This window comes from Gobio gobio, assembly GCF_949357685.1.
Source record: "Gobio gobio genome assembly, chromosome: 16".
NCBI lineage: Eukaryota > Metazoa > Chordata > Actinopteri > Cypriniformes > Gobionidae > Gobio > Gobio gobio.
This window is the reverse complement of record NC_137109.1, coordinates 1,649,836-1,673,923: the sequence shown is the minus strand read 5'-3', so window position 1 is coordinate 1,673,923 and position 24,088 is coordinate 1,649,836. Positions and strand designations below refer to the sequence as shown.

Sequence of the window (24,088 nt, the reverse complement as noted above, 5' to 3'; positions counted from 1 at the left end):
GTATAGCAAATTTAAGTTTTCGAAACAATATGTTGTATTTATAATGTCTTACTCTAACTTAGCCTACTATTTATCTCTATATTTTTTCATACATACAAATATGTAGATGGATTTTAGGAAGGGGGTCCCTCATACAAGGTTTATCATATTTGGGGGTCCTTGACATGACAAAGTTTGAAAACCCCTGCTCTAAACTACATTTTAGTTAATGATATTGCATGTTGATATAGTCATAGTTATCATTTAAGGACGTTTGTGTCATCTCGTCTTCGTCTTGACTTAGTCATAGAAATAAAGGTCATCAACAAACATTTTTCATCATGTTTTTTGTAAACAAAGTTAGCACTAGACAAAACGGACATTTTGGCATAAATCTGTTTGTTATTGTTTGTTCAAGCGTGAAAGAGAACTCGATACTGGCGCACGTCTTTCTGTGTCGTGTGTGTGTCAGGACATTTACAGGCGAGTTCTCTTTGTCTTGTCATGCTTGAATGGTTTAAAAGCAAAAAAACGGATGCTGCGTTAATTGTTTTGCTATATATAAAACATTTTAAGAAAATATAAAAATATATAATGAATAAACAAATATATAAATATATAAAATAATGCAAAGTATTCAATTCACATTTATTTGTATAGTGCTTTTCACAATATGCATCGTTTCAAAGCAGCTTTACAGAAAATGCATGCATATACATTACAATTTAGAGTGATTTGTTATCAGAGGAGACTGTGTGCAAGTTATGGATTTCAGATTAGAACATTTACACGGTTAGCTAACAATGTATTGATAAACAATGTAATAATTTAAGGCAGAAATATATTTAATATTTGTATATAAAAATGTTACACCTAATTCTGTGGTGTAATTTATGTCTTGTAGGCTAAATGATTGTAACTTAACAGACAAAAGCTGTTCAGCTCTGGCTACAGTTCTTGGATCGGATACCAATCTGAAAGAGCTGAACATGAACAATAATAATCTGCAGGATTCAGGAGTAAAGCTACTCTGCTCTGGACTGAAGAATATAACGTGTAAATTGGAGATACTGAGGTAAGTTGTGATTAGAGGTCGACCGATTCATCGTTTTTGCCGTTTAATCGGCACTGATAGTTGATTGGTGGAACAATCGGTTATCGGCAAAAATCCACACCGATAGTTTTTCCGTGATGCGTTCGTTGCTGGAGCGGCTGAGAAGGGTGCGCTGTCATTACACAGTACAAGAGCTCTGAGAAGGTCTCTGGCAGTATATAGCACGAGAGCGGCCTATAGAGTCGAAAACTCACTGACGCCTTGTGTTTACATTCACACGTGAGTCTGCTCGCTGCACGGAAAGCACACGCTGCGCAGAGAGCGCTAACACATCAAATGCGCGTTTAAAACACAGACAGCGAAACGGTATGAATACTGAACACTACAGTACTTGTTGCCAAATCATTATAAAGTAATTCATTTCTTGATTAGATGCTGCATTAACAGGTAAAGAACAGCAGAAAAAAATTAAAGCAGCTGAAAAGAATTAGCAGTACCTCAAGCAGTTAAAACAATGTGATTAAAAACACACGCAAGTCCGACCCAAATGTTGCGAATATTAAATGTCATGCTGCCGACAGAAATATAAAGCAGAAACGCATTTGTTTTGTATTAGATAATCTCCTTCTAAAAAAGCAGACTGTTTGGATTTGTATGAAATGGTAACACTGCAAGAAGATTCCATTTGTAACATTAACTAAGGTTAATAAATGATGTGGAAGTATTGTTTATTGTTATTATGTTAATTTCAACATTAAATTGAGTTTGAATTTTTATTTTATCTGGTAACCTTGGTTATGCACTATGAACTAACATGAATGATCAAGGTACAATATTGCTCATATTAAATGCTATAAAAATGTTTGCATAATGCATATAGTTCATGTAAGCGAACACATCCTTGTTGCATAGGGACTTGCATAGTGTTACCTATGATATGTACATGCATGTTTCTAGGTTATAGATAAGGAAACAAATTTGACCTGTAATATTTTAATGTTTAAATTATTTTCTGAAAAATTTGTTCTATTAGAACTTCTTATTTTAATATTCATATTTATATTTTTTTAATTTAGCACATTTTCGTGAATCAGTACTGTTTTTTATTTCTTGTTATAAAGTTCAGCACTGTTTTACTTATGTTTTTTTATCCAGTATCCATTTTAAAAACTATCGGTCGATTAATCGGTTATCGGCAAGTGCGGTCCAACCTAGTTATCGGTAACGGTAAAATCCACTATCGGTCAACCTCTAGTTGTGATACAACAGAAGATATTTTTAGATGTTTTTTACTTTTAAAAATATTTCAATCATGACAACTCTCGGAATAGGTTTTAGCATGTTTTTGATTTTGGCAGTGTAATTTTGGTATTTGGTCTTGGCAGACTAGTTCTACTACTTTGCTATTACTGCTAATAGATACACAGACACACTGCTGTAAGCATGTAATATACAGTGCATCCTGAAAGTATTCACAGTGCTTCACTTTTTTAAATTTTTGTTTACAGCCTTAGGGCCCTATTTTAACGATCTGAAACGCAAGTGTCAAAACGCGAAGCGCAAGTAACTTTGTGGGCGGGTCTCGGCGCTGTTGCTATTTTCCCGGCGGGATAAATGGCTCTTGCGCCCGGCGCAAATCTAAAATGGGTTGGTCTGAAGTAGCTTCATTATTCATAGGTGTGGTTTGGGCGTAACGTGAATAAACCATAACGTGAAGGCTCTCGAGGGAGCCGCTTGTGAGCACTGCGAGAAATTGACGCTCAGGGTGCTTCGCTCTCGGCTGGCTGCGTTTGATGAGGCCGGCCAGCCTCGTGAGCCCCGTGGTTCTGGACCCGCAGTCGCTGAGGCGGCTCGGCGTCGCAGATCATGGGGCTCACAGCGGGATTTGTCAGAGGGTTTCGGGACTGCTGCGGCACTTTCCCGATCCTCCTCTGACAGTTCCGAGGATCTTCCTCCCCGTGTGGAAGCCCGCTCTGCGGCTTCTTCCCCCGGGGTGGGAGGTCCGGTGCTTGTTCTCTCTGGTTCCGAGGAGCCGGAAGAGATAGGCACCGAGGCGGGGGATGAAGCAGGAATTGTTTCATCACTTCATCCACCCGCCCAAGAGGAGCTGGTGGAGGTGTTGACCCGGGCAGTGGCCAAATTAAATATAAGTTGGCCACAAGAGGCTCCGGAAATCCAGCCACCCAGCAGGCTGGATGACCGGTTCCTCTCACACCGGGTTCAAACACCTCGCCGGGGCCTGAGGTGTGTAGATCATGGAAACGGCCCTATTCCTCGCGTGTGTCCAATCCTCCAGTGTTGGATTATTCCAATGTTCTGGGGGCACGCGAGGCGGGCTATGGGGCGATGCCTCGGGTGGAGGAGGCTCTCGCGAGCTATCTTTCACCCGATTCTGCATCGTCCCTCAAGGCTCCGGTTTTGCCCACCAAACCCTGTCGGGATACCTCATCTTTGGTGGGCAAAGCATATATGGCGGCTGGTCGGGCTGGTGGTTCCCTGCACACTCTATCAATTCTGCAGGCATACCAGGCCGACCTCCTTAAAGAGTTGGACGAGGGAGATGGTCCCTCTCCGGAGGACATTCTGGAACTGAGGAAGGCTGCAGATTTGTCTCTCCGCGTCACCAAGGAGACGGCCCGCGCTATCGGCCGCTCCATGGCTTCCATGGTGACCGTGGAGAGACATCTCTGGCTGAATCTGTCGGGGATAAAGGAGAAGGATAGAGCTTTTCTCCTGGACTCCCCGATCTCGCCTTCTGGACTGTTTGGAGACGCGGTTAACACCGTCGTTTCCAGACACCAGGAGGCGAAGAAACAGTCAGCAGCCTTCCACCAGTATCTCCCTCGCCGCTCTAAACCTGGGAAGGCTGGCCCTAGCGGGCAGCCTCAGCCGTCATCCAGCTCCTCGCACCGAAAGGTGCAAAAGGAGAGCGTTGCTTCTAGAGCCCCTCCCCCGGGAGCAACAGAGGCGGCGCTCTCAGCAGCAGCCTTCAGCTCCTAAAGGCGATCTTCGGAACGTCCTTCAGGCGCGGAAGGCTGCTGGGAAGAAGTCCTAGCCGCGGCAGGGCTTCTAAGAGCGGTCCCCCCCGCGGAGAAACAACCGAGGTTGTTTCCTCCGCGGCGCTCTGGGGAAATCGATGTGGTAATCCCGCCGTCTATGACGCTTCGGGCCACATCGATTTCCCGCGAACGCATGCTGCACCAGCCGCCTCTGGAAAGACCTGCGGCTGGTCAGCTCGCGCGTCCGCACACGGAGAACCGTTCCCAACTACTTCCTGCCGGTCAGCCGCTTCAGGAGGTTGGGAACGGGAACCGTGTAACACCCGACGCCAGCCTCGAGAGGCTGGTTCCCTTAGTAGATTATTTCGGCGCATGGAAATGCCTTCCGAATATTTCTACGTGGGTCCTGCGTACTGTAGAAAAGGGGTACAAACTGCAGTTCGGTTTTCCTCCTCCACAATTCAGGGGGTTATACTGGACAGTAGTGAGACCCGAGCAGGTTCGGGTAATGGAACTAGAAGTAAAAACTCTTCTAGCGAAGGAAGCCATAGAGCGTGTTCCTCCGTTGGAAAGGGAGTCCGGGTTCTACAGCCGGTACTTTATAGTTCCCAAAAAGGATGGAGGGTTGCGTCCGATTATAGATCTGAGGGTTTTGAATCTGTCTCTGAGGAGCTTCAGGTTCAAAATGCTCACTATTCCCATGATCGTGAGTCAGATCCAGTCCAAGGACTGGTTCGTCACGATAGATCTAAAGGACGCATATTTCCATGTCTCCATCCTCTCATGTCACAGGAAGTACCTGAGGTTCGCTTTCGGGGGCGAAGCGTACCAATATCGAGTGCTTCCCTTTGGCCTAGCCCTCTCCCCACGCACGTTCACGAAGTGCATGGATGCAGCTCTGGCTCCAATGAGACTTCAGGGCATCCGTGTGCTGAATTATATCGACGACTGGCTCATACTGGCCCAGTCGTACGAGGTGGCGGTTCGGCATCGAGATGTCATTCTGAACCACATGAAATGCTTGGGGCTGAGACTCAACACGAAAAAGAGCGTGTTGACGCCGTCCCGGAGGACTACGTTCCTCGGGGTCGTGTGGGACTCGACAACGATGCGGGCACGATTGTCTCCCGCGCGAGTCGAGACCATACAGGCGATGGTCTCAGGAATAAGGCTAGGCCACAACATCACTGTGAGGCACTTTCAGAGAGTGCTGGGTCACATGGCAGCAGCGTCCAACGTAATACCTTTTGGCCTGCTGTACATGAGACCCATCCAGTGGTGGTTGAAAACCGAGGGGTTTTCCCCCAGAGGGAATCCTTTCCGTATGATCAGGGTAACGCGCAATTGCTCTCGTTCCCTAGCCATATGGAAGAAACCTTGGTTTCTGTCCCAAGGGCCAGTGTTGGGAGCGTCTTGTTGCCGGAAATCCGTTTCAACAGACGCCTCCCTCACTGGCTGGGGCGCGGTCATGGACGGCCGCTTTGCGAGGGGCCCATGGGAGGGCCGTCATTCCTCCTGGCACATAAATTGCCTGGAGATGATGGCGGTCTACAAAGCTCTCAGGAGCTTTCTCCCGCACCTCCGCGGCCAGCATGTCCTGGTACGGACAGACAATACGTCTGTCGTAGCGTACATCAACCGCCAGGGGGGACTGAGGTCGCGCTTTCTGTACAGGATAGCACAGCCGAGTCCTCCTGTGGACCCAAGGGAAACTGTTGTCCATCAGGGCAATGTATGTCCCGGGGGTCCAAAATCAGGGAGCAGACATCCTGTCGAGGCAGGGGCTGAGGCCCGGGGAGTGGCGACTCCACCCAGAGGTGGTGGAGGCCATATGCAAGAGGTTCGGCCCAGTGGAAGTGGATCTGTTTGCGTCTCGAGAGACGTCTCACTGTCCACTGTGGTTTTCCCTCACGCATCCAGCTCCGCTGGGGCTGGATGCCATGGTGCAGACGTGGCCGAGGCTGCGTCTGTACGCATTTCCCCCGATTGCTCTGCTCCCGGGAGTCCTGGAAAGGGTCCGTCGACAGGGGGTCAGTCTACTTCTGGTAGCACCCCGTTGGCCGACTCGAGTTTGGTTCTCGGATATCATAGCTCTGCTAGCAGGTCAGCCGTGGGAGATTCCTCTGAGGAGGGATCTCCTATCTCAGGCGGCGGGTACGATATTTTACCCCCGCCCGGAGATTTGGAACCTATGGGTCTGGCCCCTGAGGGGACCAGATACATAGAGGCTGGCCTATCGGCGGAGGTGATAGAGACCTTACTCAGCTCCAGGGCTCCGTCTACGAGGAGACTGTACAGCCTCAAGTGGAATGTATTTTCCACTTGGTGCAGAGAACGTGAGGTGGACCCAGTTAACTGCCCAGTGGCTTCAGTGCTGGAGTTCCTCCAAGATCGTTTTTCTGCAGGGCTTACCCCGTCCACACTCAAGGTGTACGTGGCTGCCATTGCGGCTTTCCACACTCCTCTGGGTGATGGGCCTCTGGGTAGGCACCAGCTGGTTGTACAATTCCTCCGTGGGGCTCGGAGGATGAGGCCTGCGGCTCGGACCAGAGTTCCAACCTGGGACCTGGCAGTGGTTCTCGAAGGATTGGCTGAGGCCCCCTTCGAACCATTGGAGTCGGCTGGACCAAAGGATCTGACCCTTAAGGTGGCTTTTCTCCTTGCCATTACCTCTCTCAGGAGAGTGGGAGATCTCCAGGCCTTGGCGGTAACGCCGACCTGCCTGGAGTTTGCCCCGGGAGGAGTAAAGGCCATCTTACACCCTAGGCCGGGCTACGTGCCTAAGGTGCCATCAAGGGTGGTCAGGTCATTGGTCCTGCAGGCATTTCATCCTCCGCCTCATGTGACGGCGGAAGAGGGGAGACTTCACCTACTCTGCCCGGTTAGGGCGCTCAGAGTTTATTTGGCGAAGTCTGCACAGTGGAGGAGATCACAACAACTGTTGGTGTGTTTTGGCTCACCTAAGAAGGGATTGCCTGCGTCTACTCAGACAATCAGTAATTGGATTGTCCAGGCGATTACCATGGCCTATCAGGTGCGCAGTTTGCCTTCACCTGTGGCTGTGAGGGCTCATTCCACCAGAGGCATGGCCTCTTCGGTGGCCCTTCTTTCTGGGGTCCCCTTGCAGGATATCTGCGAGGCGGCCGGGTGGGCTACCCCACACACTTTTATCAGGTTTTATAGCCTGGATCTCCCTACGACGCCTGGTGCTAGGGTGCTCCAGTCCTAGCTGTGCCCGGTTTCCGGCTTCACACTAGGGCAGGCGCTACCCTTCGGTGTGGCCTAGTGGGTACTCGTTCCCCAAAGCGTCGTCCCGCTGCAGTGCGAGTTCCCTCGAAAGGGAACTGCTCGGGTTATGTATATAACCCTTGTTCCCTGAGAAGGGGAACGAGCACTGCATCCCGACGCCACACCTTGGCGCGCCTGGAGCGCATGCTTCAGAGCAATTACTACCGCCATTACGTTCCAGCCCCCCTTTTATACTTCCGGGTATGCCGTCACGATGACGTCATCACGCACGCCAATCGGATTGGCCTAGTTGGCATTCTGGTTTCAGATTCGCTGATGCTAAGGGAGTATCCCCAAAGCGTCGTCCCGATGCAGTGCTCGTTCCCCTTCTCAGGGAACAAGGGTTATATACATAACCCGAGCAGTTTTTTCTGGTCAGTGGCGCAATTGTTTAATGGAACAGCAAAATAGCACCAGGGATTGTTTGCGCCGGAACACGCCTCCTTTTTTGCGCTGAACCGCCCAGGTAGCGCAAGTTCATTCACTAGTTTAGCGACGTGCTTCTGTGGAGGGAAAAGCGCGCTTTGCGCGGGTGCAAAATAGGAATGACACATGCGTCGGTGTACAAAGTCAATTGCGCTGGGTGCAAGATAGGGCCCTTAGTCCAAAGTTACAGCCTTATTCCAAAATTCTCTCTCTCTCTCTCTCTCTCTCTCTCTGCTAATGTAGGTTAAGAGGCTGTGATTTGACAGATGAAGGTTGTTCTGCTGTGACTTCAGCTCTGAAATCAAACCCATCACACCTGAGAGAGCTGGACCTGAGCGAGAATAATCTAGGAGACATTGGAGTGAGAAACCTCAGTGATCTACTGATGATCCCACAATTACAGCTGGAGAAACTACAGTTAGTATCATTATACTGAACAGTTACAGTGTGAATACAGTTCACTGTTTAGTTTATTTTAAGGCAACTGGACTCAAGTCACATCATTTATAGCTCTGCACTTTCTGCCCAATGGCAGTGCCAATGCGGGAACATGACCATCGCGGTGCTGCGGTCGACACTTGGATGATGCGATGTTGGTCGCCGCATCACAAGGTGGGCTCGAGTCCTCCGAGGATGATGACTCGGCTGTGCTGCTGTCTTCGGGCGCGTCAGCATTGCCCGAATCGGACCCGGAGCTGACAGCCATGCTGTCTCGGGCAGCCGCGAGTCTGGGGATAGAGTGGAACCCTCCGCCCTGTCCTGAGCGCTCACGGCTGGATGATTGGTTCTTGGGGGCGCCGCGCGCTGACACGCGTCAGTCCCCGCCTCCAATACCTTTATTTCCTGAGCTGCATGAGGAGGTTGCGCGGTCCTGGAAGTCCCCGTTGTCTTCCCGTGACCATTCGGCGGCCTCCTCCACCTTCTCCACTCTCGATGGGGCCGCGGCCAACGGGTACACTGGGGTCCCCCCAGTCGAACGTTCTGTTGCGATGCAACTGTGTCCTCAGAGAGCTTCGACCTGGCATGGTGATCCTAAGCACCCCTCCAAAGCCTGTCGATTCACATCAACCTTGGTGGCGAAATCATACAGAGCTGCGGGGCAGGCTGCCGCCTCGTTGCATGCCATGGCCATCCTTCAGGTCTACCAGGCCCGGTTGCTCAGGGACATGCACGAGGGTGGAGCTGATCCAGGGCTCATGGACGAGCTGCGTGCCGCCACCGACCTCGCACTCCGGGCAACGAAGGTGACCGCACGCTTCCTGGGTCAGGTGATGTCCACAGCTGTGGTCCAGGAGCGACACCTGTGGCTAAACCTGGCTGATATGTGGGACAGCGAGCGAACGCGTTTCCTCCATATCCCAGGCTGGCCTCTTCGGCGGCACAGTTGAAAGCTTCGCCCAACAGTTTTCAACCGCCCAGAAGCAGACTGAGGCTATCAAACATATACTGCCCCGGCGGCCAGCTGCTGCCTCCACCCAGCTGCCGGCACAGTCGCCTCAGCCTGCTCGCCGCCGAGGGCGCCTTCCTAAGGCTCCCGCCCCTCCCGCCCGGCCCCAGCAGCAGCCTTCAGCCGCCCCGTGCCCCGCTAAATGCCAGGCCAAGCGGCGCTCCTAATGCGGATGGCTCAGGGATGGGAAATTCTTTCAGGGAGATGGCAGCAGGGTCACTCCTTCCCCTGGTGGAGGGCCGGGGGAGAATCTTTTGTTCAGCTGCTGGCCCCCGGGTCAGCAGCACCCTAATGTGGTTAGGGAAAGAATTAACATTCCCATCCCTGAGCCCCCAGAGATTGGTGACAGCGTTCTCGTCCCTCTCTGTCGCCAGCCTCCTCTCAGAGCAGACCCTAGTGGAACGTGCGTTCTTCCCTGGTCTCCTCTGTCAGGACGCAGCTGTTAACAGTGCCTCCACACCGGGACGCTCCGCCTCCCACGTCTGGGCCGGTAACGCTGCCTCGCTGCCCCACCCTGGGTACGTCTGTGGTCCGAATGATTCAGTTGATTCCGGGGAGTCCGCTGCACTACGGTCGGGGCCAATGCCCCTGTCATGCGTGCGGAGATTGCCACCCTACTGGCGAAGGGTGCGATCGAGCCTGTCCGTCCAGCCGAGATGAAGTCCGGGTTCTGCAGCCCCTACTTCATTGTACCCAAGAAAACCGGTGGGTTACGGCCAATCCTGGACCTGCGCGTCCTGAACCGATACCTTCACAGGCTTCCGTTCAGGATGTTGACAGCGAAACGCCTTTTCAAATGCGTTCGTCCAGCCAATTGGTTTGCAGCGATCGACCTGAAGGACGCCTACTTCCATGTCTCCATCCTACCTTGACACAGACCGTTTCTACAGTTTGCTTTCGAGGGGCGGGCATATCAGTACGGGTCCTCCCATTCGGGCTAGCTCTGTCCCCTCGCGTCTTTATGAAGATTGTCGAGGCAGCCCTTGCGCCACTCAGGCAGCACGGGGTTCGCATCCTGAACTACCTCGACGACTGGCTCAAAATGAGTCACTCTCGAGCACAGGTTTGCGAACACAGAGACCTAGTGCTCCAGCACTTAGCCCGTCTCGGCCTTCGGGTCAACTGGGAGAAGAGCAAACTTTGCCCCCACGTGCAGAGGATCTCTTTTCTTTGTATGGATATCAACTCAGTCGCCATGTGCGCGCAGCTTACGAGCAAGCGCACGCAGTCTCTGCTGACTTGCCTCCGTCAAATCGAGAGCAAGAGTGCGGTTCCACTGAAACTGTTTCAGAGGCTCCTGGGGCATATGGCATCTGCAGCCGCGGTGACGCCGCTCGGATTGCTACATATGAGACCGCTTCAGCATTGGCTTCTCGATCGAGTCCCGAGATGGGCATGGCGGTCTGGCACGCTCCGGGTCCAAGTAACTCGGGCCTGTCTTCAGACGCTCACCCCGTGGTCGAACCTCAGTTTTCTACGGGCTGGTGTGCCCTTAGAACGAGTTTCCAGGCATCTTGTTGTGTCAACAGATGCCTCCGCCACGGGTTGGGGTGCCATGTGCAATGGACATGCTGCCGCGGGCTCCTGGACAGGACCCCAGCGCCTTCTGCATGTCAATTGACTCGAGTTGCTGGCAGTACGGTTCGCCCTGCACCGCTTCCGAGCGTTGCTGAAGGGTCAACATGTACTAGTCCGGTCAGACGACATGTCCACAGTAGCATACATAAACCACCAGGGCGGTCGATGCTCCCGCCGTATGTCTCAACTCGCCCGCCATCTCATTCTATGGAGTCAGAAGCACCTGAGGTCCCTTCGTGCTGTCCATATCCCGGGAGACCTGAACTGTGCAGTTGACAAGCTCTCACAGTCTCAGCCACTTCCGGGAGAATGGAGACTCCATCCCCAGATGGTCCAGCTGATTTGGGAACAGTTCGGCGACGCACAGGTAGATCTGTTTGCCTCCCACGACTCTTCCCACTGCCGCCTGTTCTATTCCCTGGACCGAGGGCACGCTCGGCACGGATGCACTGGCCCACAGCTAATATGCGTTCCCCCCAGTGAGCCTTCTCGCAGTCCTCGAGTCCTGTGCAAGATCAGGGAGGACAAGGAGCAGGTCATGTTGGTCGCCCCTTATTGGCACGGCCAGACCTGGTTCTCTGAACTTTTACTCCTTGCAACAGCCCCTCCCTGGCCTATCCCTCTGAGGAAAGACCTTCTCACTCAGAGACGTCTCGAACTCTGGAACCTCCACATGTGGCTCCTGGATGGGACGCGGCAGGTTTGAGTACCCTACCACCTCCGTTGGTGTCTACCATCACTTAGATTAGATTAGATTAGATTCAACTTTATTGTCATTACACAAGTACAAGTACAAGGCAACGAAATGCAGTTTAGGTCTAACCAGAAGTGCAATAGCAGCAAGTGCAGGATATACAACGGTTGCATAAGTGCAGGACATGGATATGTACTGAATATATATAAATATATATAAATAGAGAAATGGTTATTACTATAAACAGAACTGATTTTACAGGTGAATATGTACAGTGAATAAATATACAGATGGCTATTACTATAAACTGATTTTACAGGTGAAAATGTACTATGAATATAATATACAGATGGCTATTACTATAAACAGAATTTTACAAATAGAGGTATACAATGATGTTAGGCAAAGATGAGGAATATAGCATTGGATTAAGGTATTGCAATAAATTATCGACAGAGCTATCCGAAAAAGTGTAAAAGTGCAGTGGAAAGTGGTTGCATATTACAGTTAACCCTCTAGGCGCCACGGTCGAGTTTACTTGACAAGATGCGTCACTGAATAAAACAGCCGATTTTGTCAAATAGGGTGTCATATTTTGTTCGACCTCCCCTCCTCTAGATGGCAGACATGTCATACTTCATCCCTGACTCAAAAAAACGTCATGCTTCTATACAAAATCTTCGAGCAAGAGCGCACTGAATCAGTGCGAACAAAACCGGAGCTAGTGTGCAAGTGAGCCATTTTATCAGAGCAATACTGTCAACGTCAGCGAGTATTTGCATTAGAATTAGATTATTATTTTTTTCTAATGGCATCAATAAAGCTTACCCGCAATGAAGTGTTGGGTCTTCTATTCGCGGACCCTGATTCTGAAGGGGAATATCTGACTTCAGAAGATTACGTGATTCTGAAAGTGAAAGTATAGCCCTACACCAAGCACAAACGGTGAATCCTTTGCCCAATGTAGATGGTCCTTTGCCCAATGTCAGTGGTGGGAACACATTGGTGTTTCCCAGGGTCGGAGTGTTCATCGCGAAGTTAGAAGGCGTGTTACACCGGCTTCACACCGCACGCGCAGGCAGGTGCGTTGGCAGGGCAGGAGTGGTGCGTATGTATGGAGAGTGGGAGCCGCGCGTTGTGCATTCACACTGGCAGCGTTTGTCTCGCGCAGCTGAACCACGAATCGTGTATTGCAAATACAGTTAGGGGCAACGTGGAGGCAGGCTGGAGCGTCGCAATGACAATGACAGTAGTCCGAACTGTGCACACTCGGCGGGCGCGCGAGTCTGTCTCTCGTCATCTCACTCATGATCTTTGCCTTGCCGTGGCGAGTGATCTTTTGAACTAAACAGGTCTTGTCTACTTGTGTTTGTGTGTCATATGAATAATATACATGTGCCCCATACATGGAATCAGAGTGCCTACTGTATAAATGGAAAGTCTCTACAGCAAAAGGCCAACCGTTACATGCATTCGGTTTGTTTCTACCATTTATTAGTAACGATTTGCACAGTTTGTTTACTATTTACAATTTACCTGAGCATTCAGTATTGTGCAATATAGCATACAGAAGGTGAGGGACATTTTGGGGGGAAAGAAGTGCTGCATTTTATCATTTAAATATGTGACTTTTCATGAAAATTCCATAATCCAAGGTGACCACCACCATATGACGTCATAATATGCAAATTAGATGGGAAAATGTAATCCAAATGTAAACTTTGGGTCATCCTTAATATTTCTCTAATTCACAGAAAGTCTCTATCTTTTATCACTTTTAAGATATAGCCTTTTGAAATTAAGATGTCAAAATCTAACGTTTTAGGAAAAAACCTCTGGCGCCTAAAGGGTTAAAAGTACGGTGCAAAATGCAAATGTAAACAGTAGGTACTGTAAATAACAGTCGGCAGTGCAAATGAGCATAATCCAGTTAAGGTATGGTAGTGCAAAATGCATAAGTAAACAGTTGGTACTGTAATAAACAGTCAGTAGTGCAAATAACAAAGTGAAGGCAGATGTGAGGTAGGAGAGTTAGCAGTATATGAGGGAAGTGGGTTTGAGTTCAGTAAAGAGACAGCTCTGGTTAAAAAACAGTTCTTTATTCTGCTGGTCCTGGTCCGGAGGATCCTGAAACGCCTGCCGAATGGCAGGAGAGAAAACAGTCTGTGGGCTGGGTGAGAGGAGTCCTTGAGGATGCTGCGAGCTCGATGCAGACAGCGTTTCCTCTGGATGTGCTCGATGGCAGGTAGTGGAGTCCCTGTGATGCGCTGGGCAATTTTCACCACCCGCTGCAGTGCCTTGCGCTCAGCAACAGAGCAGCTCCCATACCATATTGGTCAGGATGCTTTCTATTGCGCAGCGGTAGTAGTTCACCAGGATAGCCGAGGAGAGCTGATTCTTCCTCAGTGTCCTCAGGAAGAAGAGGCGCTGGTGAGCCTTCTTGACCAGGCTGGAGGTGTTGGTCGTCCACGACATGTCCGCCGAGATGTGGATCCCCAGGAACTTGAAACTGGAGACAAGTTCAACAGCCATTCCATTGATGTGGATGGTGTCGTGTGTGCCTCTTGACTCCTTCCTGAAGTCCACGATGAGCTCCTTCGTTTTGGTGGTGTTGAGGAGCAGGTTCTTTTCAGTGCACCATGTGGCCAGGTGCTGGATCTCCTCCCTATAGGCAGTCTCACTTCCGCTAGGGCAGAGTCCACTCGGCATGCCTATGCGTTGAAGTGGAACCTCTTCGTCACCTGGTGTTCTTCCCGCCAAGAAGACCCCTGGAAATGCCCAATCGGGTACGTGCTTTCGTTCCTCCAAGAAGGGTTGGAGGCTGTCTCCCTCCACCCTTAAAGTTTATGTGGCCACAATATCTGCCCACCACGACCTCTTGGAGGACAAAAAGGTAAGTCAGCACGACGTGGTCATCAGGTTCCTGAGGGGAGCCAGGAGACTAAATCCTCCTCGCTCTCCCCTCGTACCCTCTTGGGACCTCTCAGTAGTCTTAGATGCTCTGCAGAGGCCTCCCTTTGAGTTCTTGTCTATGAAGACAGCGCTCCTGACCGCATCCTGACCCTGGAAAACAGTCTCGACGAATCGAGCCACGAACGCTGTGCTAAGTGAGCTGGTCGATAGGAGATTCCAAGTCACAGTTCATCACTTAGCACAGCGTTCGTGGCTCAACTTGTCGAGACTGTTTTCCAAGATGGCTCTTGTCTGTAGACGCGTAATATACTGTCTTTATAAAGTATCTTCTTATTAAACTGTTTGTACACTTACAAAGTTCTCAATGCTTCGGTTTGCATGTAGGGACCCTCATTATGCTACCGTGTTAGTGTGAGGCTATTTTGAGCCTTGTTAGTGGTATTAACTAGTGATTTAATTTTACTTATTATATGCCCCATATACTAGCGTTATAAGTGTAACCGGGGAAAAACTAAAAGACACGCAAAATTGCTTTTGAAAAATTGGGGTTTGTTTAATCTGACTACTGTTCTTAAATGACAGCGGTCGAAAGGAGCAACAATTCAATAAGCAAGCTTACAGAAAACAAACTTTGGATGGTGGAAGATTTCACAAATCAGACCATACAAAAAGGAGAAAAAAACTCTTATTCACCATTCAGAAAAATCACAATTTGAAAAATGTCTTTTTTTGGAAAATTATTACTGTCACTTCCAACCAAATCGGTTATAATTCAGATAAACGCGTAACCCAGTGTACAGTAATACTCAAAGCAATATAATAACAAGAAAAACACACCGGAGTCCACCGGAGCTAATTGAATAAAATAAAATAAAATACTTAGACGTTAAAACAAACTGAAATACGGCAGTGGCTGAGGTACAAATAAAAAAGAAAGCACATTAGTACAGCCACATTTCTTCAGTCTCACATTTTAACCATCAGAGAAATATGTCAGAATATATCACAAAACAGTTTTCCACCTCTGTAACAGATGATAAAATAAACACTGTATTGAAACACTTAATAACAATTTGTGAAATTGACATACCCAATCCTTCATCAATCACCACGAGGTTCACTCGTCACATGCACAGTCCAAACACATCTACCAGAAAACATACACCTCAAATGCTATTTCAGACATCGTTTCAGAAGAACATTTGTGCATATTAAAAGGCATTTGAGTAATATTTACCCTCCAAGATGTCCTCACACGGTAAATTAAATCACTGCGAGCACTGCAATAGAGCTCTCACACGCAGCGAAAATGGCTTCTCTGACTGTGTTTGCACGCATTCAAAACTCGCAGTTCAGTAACGCGAGAAGAGGAATGAAATCTCTTAAAGGGGCCACGACAGTTTTAATACCAAACAGAAACTTGGCCTATTTATACCACTTGGCCACACTCTCCCCTGCTAAGAAGTCATTGTCCTCGATGACATTAATACATATTCTTAACTTCTTTCACAGCCTCTCTGAAGAACACACTACCAAGACTTGTCAAAACCTGCGAAAAGACTTCAGGACTGAGTGAGACAGCATTACAGGCCGATCTTGGCTCATTGAATGGGTTCGAATGCATGCCAGCATTTGCTCGACTGGTTCTTCTGGGTCCTGGGCACAGGTTTGTTGTTGACGGTAAGGACAGGGTCATGTTCATGCTCCACTGACGGCTCAGACTCCACTGGCTGTTCCACAAAATCCAGAACGGAAATAGGCCCAACATCTAAAGCTTCCTCAGTTGACCCAGAGACTCCAAAATTCACATTCCTTGTCTCTTCGAGCTGAGGTAATGCAACCTCTTCTAAAAACACACACTCTGGGTCACTATTTCCAAATTCCATCTGCTCAATCGTAGTCGTAGATGATGGCAAACTATTTTCTGTTACCATTGGCTCCACAACAGGATTCTCACAAGGGCGTAAGTCGACTCTGTGGACTCTTTTACGGGGACCACCCTCCAGAGGCTCAACTGCATATGTGGTGCCCTGAACCTCTACGACTCGAAACACAGTAGGAGCCCAAGCATCCTGTATCTTGTTTCTGCCAGCTGGTCGGTGACGCAAATATACTGTCTGACCAACACCAACGGTAGGACAGTAGACCTTGTCGTTTAACGGAGCGAGTCTCTCAGCAGCCTTGTGCTCTGCGTACTCTCTCGCTTTTTCGTGAGCTTCACGGAGTCGTTTCTGGTGAATTACTAACCAATCCTGCCTCCTATCTACAGCTTGTTCCTGACCAAGAAGAGCATCGACAGGAAGACGTGGTTCTACGCCAAACAGCAAGAAATAGGGTGAGTAGCCAGTTGTTGCGTGTGGTGTTGCATTGTATGCATAGGTTAATTCTGGAAGGTGTTCTGGCCATCGCCTTTTCTTCTCAGGAGGTAGCGTTCTTAACAACTCATGGAGCGTCCTGTTAAATCGCTCACACTGAGCATTACCTTGTGGACGGTAAGGAGTCGTGCGTGTTTTCTTCACTCCATACAATCGACACAACTCCGCTATCACCTCGCTTTCGAAGTTCCTTCCCTGATCGGAATGTAACCTCTCTGGTACTCCATACTTCATGAACCACTCTTTGAGTAAAATCTTAGCTGTAGTATCAGCTCGCTGGTCTCTGGTGGGGAATGCCTGTGTAAATTTGGTAAACACATCGGTTACAATCAACACATTCTCGCGACCATCTGAGGCAGGTTCGAGCACTGTGTAATCCACTGCCACCACTTCCAAAGGCCTTGAAGCTAAGAAAGGCTTCATAGGGGGACGGATCCTGGGCTGTGGCATCTTGGTTAATATACACCGTTGACACTTTTTGACCCACCTCTCAACATCTTCATACATGCCAATCCAGAAACATCTCTGCCTTAACAGGTTGAGGGTACGTTCAATACCCTGGTGTCCCATCTTATTATGGACACTTTCCAGGACTTGATCCTTTAAACAGGCTGGCAGGAGCAGTTGCTGGCATTCACCAAGGCAAAGATCATCCACGACACGATAGAGCAACCCATCAGACTCTCTAATATATTTCCACTGCTTTAACAGCAACAATAAAGGCTTAGGTAGGCTTTGCCGCTCCTGACCATTCGGCTTCCGCTTCTGATCCCAAAACTCCCTGAAGGAGCAGAGAATCACATCCTTTAGCTGGAAATCCTTTAACTGAGCTTTGGTATAGCCTGTAAGAGTAAATGTACCTCCCGGAGTATCAGTTCCTTCCAATCTGGCTCCACACTCCAAAGCACGGATCCGATTCACTTTACAGCACTGATCACCAGCTGTCAACAATTCCACGTCTAAGGGTGTACCCTTATTGATGACATTACAAATGGCAACACAATCATCGTATTCCATGTCCTTAGGATTAACAGGCTCCCCTGCTAATGGCTGCCTAGAGAGAGCGTCAGCAGCAGCATTATGCCGTCCGGGTCGGTACTTGACTTCAAAATCGAAAACTGCTAATTGGGCCACCCATCTTTGCTCAATAGCACCCAGTTTCACGGTCTTCAGATGGCATAATGGGTTGTTATCAGTGATGACTACACATTTTGAGCCTAACAGATACCCCCGGAATTTCTCGGAAACAGCCCATTTGAGAGCTAGTAGTTCAAGCTTCATACTACTATAGTTCCGGTCATTCTTTTCTGCATTGCGTAGCCTTCTACTAGCATAGGCGATCACTCTCTTACGGTCATCTTGTTGCTGGAAAAGGACTGCACCTAGTCCTTCATTACTAGCGTCCGTCTCCACTATAAACGGAAGAGAAAAGTCTGCATAGCCTAATATGGGAGCAGATGTGAGCTTCTCCTTCAATAGCTCGAAGGCTGCCTGACACTCCGTTGACCACAGTGAACAAAACTCAGGCTCTCTCACAATTCTGTGCTGTTTTAGGCACAAGTTTACCAGGTCATGAAGAGGGCCAGCGATTCTGGAAAAACCTTCAATAAACTTTCTGTAATAACTACAGAAGCCTAGAAACGATCTTAACTCCTTTACTGTACCAGGCGTTTTCCATTTTATCACAGCCTCGATTTTTCCCGGGTCAGTACCAATGCCGTGAGCAGATATTTGATGGCCCAAGAATTTTACTTCTTCCTGGAGAAAATGGCATTTTTCAAGCTTAACCTTGAGCCCTGATTCCTTCAATCTCCTAAAAACAACATCTAGTCTCTGGAGGTGTTCCTGGAAGGTAGATGAATATATAAGGATATCATCCAGATAAACTAGCATGATCTGAAAGATCAAATCTCCCATTGTAGATTGCATTAGACGCTGAAACGTAGATGGCCCATTACAAACCCCAAAAGGCATACGAGAGTACTCAAATATACCAAACGGGGTAGTGAATGCTGTCTTCGGTTGATCTTGTTCACGCACAGCCACCTGATGATACCCGCTAGCCAAGTCAATGGTGGAGAAGAACTTTGCACCTTGTAATGCATCAAAACTCTCGTCAATGCGGGGCAAAGGAAAGGCATCTCGTTTTGTCTTGGAGTTCAATTGTCTGTAGTCGACACATAATCTAAGACTACCATCTGTCTTCCTTACAAGTACTATGGGTGACGCATAAGCACCATTGCTCGGTTTGATAACCCCCTTCTTAAGAAGCTTGGTGATGTGTTCCCTAGCCTCACCATACTGATTTGGTGGAATGCGCCGATAGGGCTGAAAAATCGGAACATCATCTTTCAGATGGATCTCATGCTGCACTTTGTCAGAATATCCTAGTTCTTCATCGTCCAGCGCAAACACATCCACATACCTCAATAGCAAAGCTTTAAGCTCAGTCTGTTGCTCAGCGGTACCACCTAACTGTAGCTTGTTGAGAAAATCGGTTAAGGTATTCGCCAATACCTGTCTCTCTTCTGTGTTTACTGTTATCTCTTCAACCCCAGCTGAGATTCTGTGGAACTTCACTTCACATCCTTCAGTTGGATTTAAGGATTCAACAGGACAGAGAGTCCCCAGCCTGGTGCGGGGCTGCAACCATATATCCTCTGTGGAGAGATTCACCACTTGCACCGGAAACAATGGTTTTACAGTGGACACCGTGGAAGGTACCACGATCAAGCCCTCAGGTAAAGGTGAATTTCCAGGCTCCAACAACAGTTTTGAACCCTCAGGTGATGAATTCTTTATCCCCCTGACCATTAGGGTTGCCACTGATGAAGCAGGTATATGCACAGTCTCTTTCCCAGCTACCCATGGAACAAACCGTCTCTCACATTGACTGGCACTTTGCATTTGCTGGAAAACCTCTCTCCAGTCAGACTGCAACTCCCCTCCTAAGGTGGTATCGAACTCAGCATGAACTAACTGTCTGCATCTGCCTATTATATTCATGCCAATGAGAGCTGGTACGGCTGAAGAGCTTTGCACATCCCGGACTACAAGAAAACCACACTCTGGCAGGGTTATACTCATGGTTTCAACTGGTTAGTTCAAGATAGCCAAGATACGGGATGTCTAAGCCGTTGGCGGCAGTGATTTTGAGCCAACCGGATGTGGAAAGCATATCATCTACTTCACCTGCCAAGTGCTCTTTAAAGAAATGTTCTGAAATTGTACTGACTTGGCTCCCTGTGTCAAGTAAACACGAAACACTCACTCCCCCGATTTTCAAGTCAACTACAGGACATCTTCCCACAGCATGCTGGAGTAATCGACCACGATCTGAATCCTTGGGAGTCGAGCCAACAGATTGCCCTCGCATCGCCTGGCTCACAGCAACCGAGGGTGTGCATTTCCCAGTGGCATGGCCGATGATGCACCCTCATTGACTGTCGGTTTGTTTCTTTTCACACAGTTCCTGGCTATGTGCCCCACCCCATTACACTTAAAGCAGATCGGCTGGCCATCATCCGTAAACTTTGGCTGTGTCTTAGATTTAGTACGGTTCACGGGTTCAGGGTTAGTGCAGTGTAAAGTCAATTTCTGAACAGCTTGAGTCAACTCTCCTATAGCTTTGCCTTGTTCCGCCACTACTTTTAGAACTTCATCAAGTGTAACAGAGCTTGTTGCAGGCATCACCATAGCTGCACACTGGGCTTCTGTAGCTTCAGAGCTTACATTACGATTAAGGGCTACTTTACTAGCACGCAGTTTGGGATCTTCAAGACACCACATCAAAGCTTCATCTCTTACTTCAATCAAGTTGGACTGTGGCTTGTCCCTCACTAACTTACGAAGTTCTCTTCGGAGCGCAGCATCTCTTACTCCCTCAATGAACTGGTCGCGTAAAGTGACATTCTCATTAGCAACAGCATGTGGCGACTGCTTCAAGACAGAGTTCAATATTTGCGATAAGGCATGAGAGTATGCACGAAGATCTTCACCTTCCAACTGTTTGCGGGTATAAAAAGTCTGCAATAGTTGGGCAAGACTACGCTTTTCCCTAAAGGCCTCCCTAAGGTAGGAAAATATGTCTTCTACTCGCTGAGGATGATCCCCCCCCCGTAACCTAACCTCTTCCAAAGCGGCCCCTTTCAATAGGGAGATAACATAGTCAGTTTGGTCTTCGGGAGTCTGGTTTCTTACAAGCAATACCCTTTCTACTTCTTCAATGAATTCATCCACATTTCTACCATCTTTGCAAAAATCGGCACTGTAAGGCTGAATGTGGCGTTCCCTTGGCACATATATGTAAGACCTAGTTGGCTCTCTACTTAGGTTGGCAATAGCTGCCATTGCTTCAGCATGCTTTCTGCTGAGCTCTTGGATTTGTCCCTGCACATCACCCATGTCAAGGTTTAAACCCAGTCCGCCAGTTGCACCCTGTACTGGATCCTCGCCATCAGACTGTGACATGTTGGATTAAATTCAAATGTCTTTTCAGCAGTACAAAGTCTGTTTTAATGTTCCTTGTTTTGTTTTTCTGTTCAAAGGATATGTGAGCAAGAATGTCTTTACAACTCTGCTTCCTCTTCTTGCCGGACACACAAAACAGTCTTCAAGTCGACAGCACGCTCTTGAGCTTCATCCACGGATGGCGATGTCCCCTCCTTTTCCAGCGATCCAGTCCCTTGGCTACGAACCCTCAGCCGACCTCGTCACACTGGACACTCACAGCACGGTTGACCGCCTCCACTCCTTGGTCCCTGTCGCTCACGTACCCACCACCACCGTATTTCAGAAAAAAGAAAAAAAACGCACTAAACGCCTATAAGCTCCCAACTGTCAGATACTCCACTCCTGGTACCAAAATGTAACCGGGGAAAAAGGAAAAGACACGCGAAATTGCTTTTGAAAAATTGGGGTTTGTTTAATCTGACTACTGTTCTTAAATGACAGCGGTCGAAAGGAGCAACAATTCAATAAGCAAGCTTACAGAAAACAAACTTTGGATGGTGGAAGATTTCACAAATCAGACCATACAAAAAGGAGAAAAAAACTCTTATTCACCATTCAGAAAAATCACAATTTGAAAAATGTCTTTTTTTGGAAAATTATTACTGTCACTTCCAACCAAATCGGTTATAATTCAGATAAACGCGTAACCCAGTGTACAGTAATACTCAAAGCAATATAATAACAAGAAAAACACACCGGAGTCCACCGGAGCTAATTGAATAAAATAAAATAAAATAAAATACTTAGACGTTAAAACAAACTGAAATACGGCAGTGGCTGAGGTACAAATAAAAAAGAAAGCACATTAGTACAGCCACATTTCTTCAGTCTCACATATTAACCATCAGAGAAATATGTCAGAATATATCACAAAACAGTTTTCCACCTCTGTAACAGATGATAAAATAAACACTGTATTGAAACACTTAATAACAATTTGTGAAATTGACATACCCAATCCTTCATCAATCACCACGAGGTTCACTCGTCACATGCACAGTCCAAACACATCTACCAGAAAACATACACCTCAAATGCTATTTCAGACATCGTTTCAGAAGAACATTTGTGCATATTAAAAGGCATTTGAGTAATATTTACCCTCCAAGATGTCCTCACACGGTAAATTAAATCACTGCGAGCACTGCAATAGAGCTCTCACACGCAGCGAAAATGGCTTCTCTGACTGTGTTTGCACGCATTCAAAACTCGCAGTTCAGTAACGCGAGAAGAGGAATGAAATCTCTTAAAGGGGCCACGACAGTTTTAATACCAAACAGAAACTTGGCCTATTTATACCACTTGGCCACATAAGCTAATCTGTTTTTAGAGATAAAACTCTTTACATTAGATTTTCATGAAAACGCATCCCAGAGAACGATCTACTTGGTAACCATGTGTTAATTACCCCTAGGTTCATTTTTCACCGGAGTTGTCCTTTAACTCACACATGACCTTAACATGGATCTGAGTCATTTTCTCTTTCTGTCTTCAGTCTGAGTGGATGCAGTATTACAGAGAAACAGTGTCTTATGATTTCGATGAATCGCACAGCTCTAGTTGCGGCACTAGTTTAGAGTCAGAATTCAGATCAATCTGTTAGAGCTGGTGAACCTGACACAGAAAGGAGGGCGAGATCTGGTAGTTATCACTAATCTTGTAGATGGTCTGGACTAAACACTTCCTGTAGTTGTGTGAGTGTTTTACTGTGGAGGAATTATGGCCAGTTTTTCCCACTCCTCCTTGCAAAGCTGCTTCAGCTCAGGGCAGTTTGTAGGTTTTCCAGCATGAACTGGACATTTCAGGTCCTTCCACAGCTTTTCAATGGGACCTTTGTGTGGACTTTTATTGTGTGGCCATTATTAAAGTTCTCTGCCTTTTTGTTTTACTCCATATTAAGTAGGGACACACAAAATGAAAATTCTTGGCCGAAGCCGAATACCGAACGCGATTTTATAATTTTGTCATAATTGCATAAATGAGCTTTTTTACTATTTTGTCTTGCTTTTAAACTAAATTACAAAAAAAAAAATACAAAACTACAATTTAAAAATATGTATTTAACACTGAACATTTTTAGCATTCCAGCAGACATTATACAAACAAAGCACAATATATCTTAAAATGAAAAACATAAAAAAATTAAAATATTTATATTTGGCCATCTTATCTTATATTTGGCCTATTATGCCTACAGGCAGGGGCGTATACAGGGAAGGGGCCATGGGGGCACTTGCCCCCCCTGAAAACTGATTGGCCCCCCAGTGTGTCCCCACTGTAAGATTTCTTTTTTTTCCCAATTAGCGATTGTTGCAGCGCTAGATTTTGGTTCCGTCTTTCAGTGTTAGGAAAGACCAGGTTCGATGTTAGAGCATACACTGCATGAAAAGTGGGATTTTCGACCCTGTAAACGCCTGTAGACTCCCAGAAATCTCCCTAATTTTCGGCAGTTTTCGACAATTTAGAGGCAGCGAACGTCGCGTTCGTCTGTGCCACAAATTGTCGTAAACGAACCATGACGTAGGTGGAGAGCCCCCCGCTGAGAGACCGCGCGGAGGTGCGACGTCTCTAATTAGCATATGAATAGCAGCGAAACCAGAGAGTCAACGGCCTGACTTGAATTTACTCACTCAGTATTGGCTGAAGCCACTACTTTTAAACAAGAAAAATCCCTCGTGATTGGTTGGCAGATCACTGCAAACCAATCATTATTGGTCACCCTGGCTCATTATAAATGTAAACCCCAATAATAATAATAATAAATATATAATTTATGTTGTAATAATTTATGTTTTATATTAATGTTATTGTGCTATGAACTAC

At 47.6% G+C, this 24,088-nt stretch overlaps 2 protein-coding genes across 3 annotated transcripts in view; both read left to right on the top strand.

The window, feature by feature from the left end:
• LOC307139813 (NACHT, LRR and PYD domains-containing protein 12-like) overlaps positions 1–24,088 on the top strand; it is a 133,156-nt gene that overhangs the window by 32,643 nt on the left and 76,425 nt on the right. The window contains exons 7-8 of one of the 2 annotated variants that reach the window (XM_079838920.1): positions 884–1,054; positions 7,990–8,163. In XM_079838920.1, the coding sequence (XP_079695046.1) occupies positions 884–1,054; positions 7,990–8,163 (345 nt within the window). The remainder of the gene's footprint in view (positions 1–883; positions 1,055–7,989; positions 8,164–24,088) is intronic. The other variant, XM_079838919.1, reaches the window with a different exon arrangement.
• The window catches only part of LOC307139811 (uncharacterized protein), a 283,388-nt gene that overhangs the window by 183,771 nt on the left and 75,529 nt on the right, over positions 1–24,088 (top strand). The window lies entirely within an intron of this gene.